Consider the following 6,347-nt stretch of genomic DNA (forward strand, 5'->3'; position numbering starts at 1 on the left):
CTAATTTAAGTCACTATTACTATTATAGATGGGTTTTACGATAGCACCAGATCCAGATGTTTGCAGAGGTGGCTGGACACGCAGTCCCAAACCATCTATCCCTAGAAATTAGTTTTAGGAGCGGTTGAAAAACTACGGCCCTCTACAAATCGTGTTCATATGCATATAGTAAAGTTTTTTTAATCTAGAGGAGACCCAGGCTCTACAAATCATTTTTCATAAATCATAAGCTTTATCATGCAACAAATACATGCTTCACGACCGTGCAGGATGTAACACATGTCATGTAGCGTCCCGAGTATCTCGTCTAACCTCTTCACATGCATATAAGTCACTTCTGTTCATATGAGATGTTCTTTCTCCTCCTATTATCTTCACCAGGTTATAAAAAAGAGTATTTAGGATACTAAATGAATTTAAATACAAATTAAATTATAAAGTTGTAGATATAATTAAGATCTATCACTTCTGTTCATATGGCATCCAAGTTATTTATTCTACGAACACAAGGTTAATATGTGTCCTTGTGGTTTGAGTTTTTATAAATGATTATCAACAGAGTAACATATTAGGTTGAGTCAGTTGGATTAACTGAGGTGTAAATGTGTACAACATATATCTTAGCTTATGGTGCACAGATGTGAAGTCCGAACGTGGTGGTCGATGATGAAGATGAAGATCATACATGTTTGTGATGATGGTCCGGAGCGGTGAAGGACAAGAGCTAGTATAAAGCAATAGTAATTTTCTGTTAATAATACTAGTATAAAGCAATAGTAATTTTATGTTATAGAGTGATAAGTGATTTCTAGTATTATAAAAGAGATTCACTATTACTTATGTTATCGAATATTTGTCGTCTGCTAGTTTATTTTTAACTAATACAGAGAAAGTACTATGTATATGATATGGCTTCATAGCTTACTACAGTCGGTGGGCACGAATGACAATTGACCTACGGTGATGTCAAACAACATCTGTATATTCTGCTGCTGGAAATTGCCAAGAATGGAACCGTAAGCTGACGGAGCACCAGCAATATTCAAGCAGAACGACGACGACTCCTGGTTAAAGGACATGTAGTTGTCCCTATGCAGCCTCATATCTGCACCGCCGGCGAAGTGCAGCAGCATGTCCGGCATGTCCGGGAGCTGCTGCTCACCTGCAGTAGCCGGAAAGCATGGGCTGTCCAGGCTGGAGGCGTTCACCACCGGCTGGTTGAGCACGCCGGCGACGTGGTTGACGACCACCCTGAAAGCACTCTCCACGAGGACGGTGAAGATGGTGCCGGAGTCCACGATCATGCCCCCGGAGCCGTCGTCGCGCAGGTCGAAGGTTCCGTTCGGGATCGGCAGGCGTGCGTCGCCGAGCGATATGCCCTCGAGGGAGACGTAGTACCTCGACGGGTTGTAGGGGCCCTGCACAAGTGGCGTCGACTGCACGGCGGCGCCGCCTATGGTGCTGGGGGCGGCGAGCTCGGCGAGGGAGCCGAACAGCACCGGGCTACCCAGGCTGGTGTTGAAGAAGTCGGTGAGACAGTAGGAGAACTTGCCGACCCCAAGCTGCGCCACGAGGGACAGGCTCCCGCGGCCCAGGCCGACGGTGCCGGTGGAGTTGTACGAGAGGCCGCCGTTGTCGACGCCGCAGCCGAACGCGACGCCGCCGACGGAGACGCCGGGCCCGGGCGCGCCAGGGCTAGAGCCGGCGAACGTGAGCGTCTCCGTGCCCAGGACGCCGGCCGAGTAGGCGCCGTCGTCGTAGGCGTAGCGGTACCTGCAGGGTGAGGTGGTGGTAGCGGTGCAGTTGCGGCTGCTCCGCCAGATGGGCAGGCACGTGGCGCTGGCGCACGGCACGGGGGAGAAGCTCGCCGACGCGGCCGTGTCGTAGATGGGCGTGTCCTGCGGGAAGCAGAGCTTGCACGGCTTGCACTGCGTCCACGTGAGGTCGCTGCCGGTGTCGGCGAGGGCGACGAATGGCACCGGCGGCGTCCCGATGGCGAGCTCCATGAGGTACTCGGCCTGGCCGGAGCGGAGCCTGGCGGGTCCCGCGTTCGAGCTGGTGGACATTGTGGAATAACGCGGCAGCAGCATCATGAATGCTCGGTGGCGGCTTCGGTGCGCGGCTCGGCGCATGAGCTCTGCCTTGGTGAAGCCGCCATGGGAGTCAACGTGGGTGAGCGTGGAGCGGTAGCCCGATGGCGGTGACACCGCCGAGCTGTGCCGTGAGCCAACTAGTAAAAGTAAGGTCGTCGTTAGGACTTGCAATGCACCCATGCATCTGATGAGCGTGATCATGGATGACCGACAGCTCGAGTAAATTACTGATCAAAGTGGCTGCTAGCTAGCTGCTAGCTCTTGAAGAGTGATTTCGAAACATGCAAAACAATTTATAGCAGAAGTTGTAGCGGCTAAATTACTTTGATATCTTCCACGTGGAAGAGTCTGCACCTTCTGCCAATCGCTTGAACACACAGATCAAGTGACAACCGTAAAACTTATCTCTACTCCAAACAGCAAACATATACATCTTGAGAATACAGACATATCATCAGGGTAGAAAAAACATATATAGTCATCATTCTGTTTATTTATTTATTTATTTATTTAAAAGCGAATGAGCGTATACAGACATTCTGACAATGACTTGATAACACCGAATAAATGACAACATAAGTGCTACTAGATCTTTAAAAATCTTGTGGAATGCGATGGTATAAAATACTGTATTTAGAAATCTACCAAACACGTCCTGTTATTGGTGGATCTTAAGCATATTGATGCCGATCATGAGCACAGAAAAAACAACGAAATGAGGGGAGAAGCCGCCTCTCTTGGTGCCGCCATTTGCCGTTGTTGTAAGATACACTCATACACAATAGAAAAAACTCTGGAGGAAGACAAAAATGAACTGTTAAATAAAGAAGGGATCTTGTGTAAAAACTCTTACCTGTATCGTACGTGGCCATTTTCTGCTATTATATTTAGACGGTGTTTTAAATCCACTAGGGCTAATAGTTAGTTGGTTAAAAAAATGCTTGTGGAATTAGGTAGCTAACAAATAGCTGGCTAATTATTAGCTAATTTTCTAAAAATAGCTAATAGCTGAACTATTAGTTAGACTGTTTGGAATGTCTTCCGCTAATTTTAGCAACTAACTATTAGCTCTAGTGCATTCAAACACTCCCTTAGTGAGTGATAATCACTAACTTCAAAGGCGGTAAGAATAGTCTACCTCTATGTATAGCTCCTACTACAAAATTGATCAGGAACCACGGATCCCAGGTCGGTTTCTCGTTCCCGGTCTAGTCTAGGATCCGGTTTTCTAACCGGTTTTTGTAAAATTTCGTTCAAAATTCAAAAATTAAAACAATTATAAAAACAAGAGCACGTAAAATAAAAAACTACATGTTTTTTCTGAGTAATCAGTTATAGTATATATTTAAATCTAATCTCGTTTAGGTTGGTAAAAAAGAAAACAATTAAACATGTTAGCCCTATCCGCTCCCCTTATCCCAGACACGCCTGGAGCTCACTCTTCCACCGCCGCCGCGTCGAAACCCGCTCCCGTGCCCGGTTTCTCGACCGGGATACGACCGATCCTAGTGTACTAGGTCGCGATCCCAATCGACGTCTACTACGCCCCATTTCGCTCCCACGCCCACGTGGTCGGTAAACCGACTCCACCTGCCGGGATCTCACGTTTCATGATCGGAAAATTGGTAAATCCGATCGATAAACACTTATTTAATGTCATGCACTTATTACCTTGGTCCATTTTGATTATGCGCATGTTTTTGTTTAATTTGGTACTTTAGAAAATATTATCCTAGCTAAAAATATTTTGAATATTGTTGGACGTTAGTATTAAATGTTAATAGTAGATGTTATGGGTTGTGTTAGTATGAGATGTTAGATGTTATTATTACATGTTATGGTTTAAGTTTTCTGGTTTAGTTAGATGTTAGAGTAGTGTTAGATGCTATAAGGGTTAGTAACATGTTGTGTAGATGGATTTTCTTCTTGTTAGTATTAGTTGCATACTTTTTTGCACTGATGTAGGTGACATGCAAGACCTAGTGTGGGAGCATGGAGAGAAGATTGGGTCGGGTTTCATATGTAAGTATTGTCGGGAAGTCAAGAGTGGAGGCAGTGCTACTCATTAAAAGGAGCACCTGGCACATAGAGGGATGGATGTGAAGAATTATCCTTCTATTCCTCTAGACGTAAAGACATAATTTCAAATAGGGATGGAAATGATCGGCAACGGTCAGAAAAACCCTCTCACCATTTTCACCCATATAAGTTTTTGTTCGATTGGAATCAAGAAACGGAAAAGTCGGAAATGGATTACGAGCGTTAAATTCCGATATATCAAATATGGATAAATCCAGACAAAATAACTCAAAATCGATAGTAACTTAAATAAATAATTCTCACAATAAATAAGTCCTAATCATACACGATTGTTCATTCATACCCACACACAAGTCTCAACCACACAAATAATCATATTAGTTCTAGAACAACAAGTTTATTGCTGTTTAACATTGTCCATCCATCATTATTAAACATGTTAAATCAAGAATAGAGATTGGATACGTTTTCACCTTTGCAAGTGAGATTATATACACTATATTCCAAAAACCGCTCGGAATACATCGAAAACCGCTCGAAATTCAATGAAAACTGCCCGAGATTAACGAAAACCGTTTTCAAATTTGAAATCACTCGAAAAGTAGCGAAATTCGCTCTATTTTCCGATTTCGATGATCACCGAGAAAAAACTGGAAAACGAGATGGTAAACCCTAACACACACGCACACTATATATATATATATATATATATATATATATATATATATATATATATATATATATATATATATATAGGTGAAGCTTCACCCAACCGCTAATTACTGAATACTTTTTAGTAATTACCAGTAATGACCGAGCATTCTTCAATAATTATTAGTTGGGTGAAGCTTTACCTAGAGTGAAAAAATAGCATGTGTGTATATAGAGGGAGAGAGACACAATTTCTTTTGTCTGCAAGGCCACCGTCCACAGATTTGGTCAGCTAATTTGAGCATGGTGCGAGGTCTAGAAATTCTATGTCACAAGGAGCGGACAAAGGAGATCGATGAGCGATTGAGTTCTCGAGTTGGACTGGGAATTGGGCCGTTGGACTATGCTGAAAAAAATCCAGTAAGGGCTAGTTTAGGAACACTATTTTTACAAGAGATTCATATTTTTCCAAAGTAAAATGAACTAATTTTCTTGGGAAAATAAAATTTATTTCGAAAAATTGGGTTCCCAACCTATCCCTAGAAGTACGGTAAATTACTAGATTTTCCCAAAAATAAAAAATAGATAGTAGAGATGTCTCATTGTTTTTGAACTATTTTTAAAACACATCGTCCCATTTTTCGTATCGTTTTTCATATATCCCGACAAATCCAAAAATGATAAAAAAATCCGGTAAATGGAACCAGAAAATTACTGGATTTTCTCGAACATTTTCACCCTTACTTTCAACGTGACTTAGACAAGACAAAGGAAAATAAGAAGGAAATGTTAAGACAGTGGTAGAGGATAGATGAGGCAGCAATAATTCATTATGGTGAAGGACATGATGTTGAATGTGATGTTGATCTTTAGGCTCTTCTACATCAGTCACGAGAGGAGCTTGAGTTCATACAATGGATTGGTGCATAGTATGAAAGGGGTGGTGGATCTAGGTCTAGCCAATGGGTACCTCAAGGGTCAGAGCCACTCCCTAGGATGATGTCAATTACCTAGTCACATGTTCTAGAGTGTGTAAGCGACTACAATATTTTCTAGATGTAGAATATGACAACAGAGGACATACACGAGGTCCTGAACATGTAAGGGTATGAGCAAAAGAGCTTATTGGAAGGGCTTGGGCTAAGGCTTGCCATAGCATTGGGATACATAGTCGAAAGTTGGATGGCCCTTAATTTAGGGCGGTCATCTTAGAGACTCAAAACAAGGTAAATCAAAAGTTGAATCCATGCATACATTTTATTGTATTTCATATAACTTGTGTAAATAATATCATTACCTTAAATAAATACAGGTACCAGCATCACCTTACCGACTAGAAGAGAAATTGATGGCAAATATTTGGACGTAAATGTAAAGGATTTTCAAGTAGAGATTGATAACTGGAAGAATGACTAGACCGAGTTCCGTGTCACTCTCATGTGTGATTCATAGACCGGTCCAACATAAAAAGTATCGTTAACTTCTTGATTTATTGCAATGGCATGATTTATTTTTGGAAGTCCATATATGCAACTAGAATTACTAAAAAAATCATAGATTCAT

The 6,347-nt window shown here is 42.3% G+C and overlaps 1 protein-coding gene across 1 annotated transcript; it reads right to left on the minus strand.

The window, feature by feature from the left end:
- Positions 1-881: 881 nt before the first annotated feature.
- LOC103653344 (aspartic proteinase nepenthesin-1) lies at positions 882-2,326 on the minus strand. The gene has a single exon (XM_008680271.2). It carries the CDS (start codon positions 2,292-2,294, stop codon positions 915-917), a length of 1,380 nt encoding a protein of 459 aa, XP_008678493.2. The 5' UTR covers positions 2,295-2,326; the 3' UTR covers positions 882-914.
- Between the last annotated feature and the right edge of the window lie 4,021 nt (positions 2,327-6,347).

This window comes from Zea mays, chromosome 4 (assembly GCF_902167145.1).
Source record: "Zea mays cultivar B73 chromosome 4, Zm-B73-REFERENCE-NAM-5.0, whole genome shotgun sequence".
Classification (NCBI taxonomy): domain Eukaryota; kingdom Viridiplantae; phylum Streptophyta; class Magnoliopsida; order Poales; family Poaceae; genus Zea; species Zea mays.

What these genes read in the sequence shown, in the direction of transcription:
- LOC103653344 (XM_008680271.2), bottom strand. Translation starts at nt 2,294, where the DNA reads ATGATCACGCTCATCAGATGCATGGGTGCATTGCAAGTCCTAACGACG.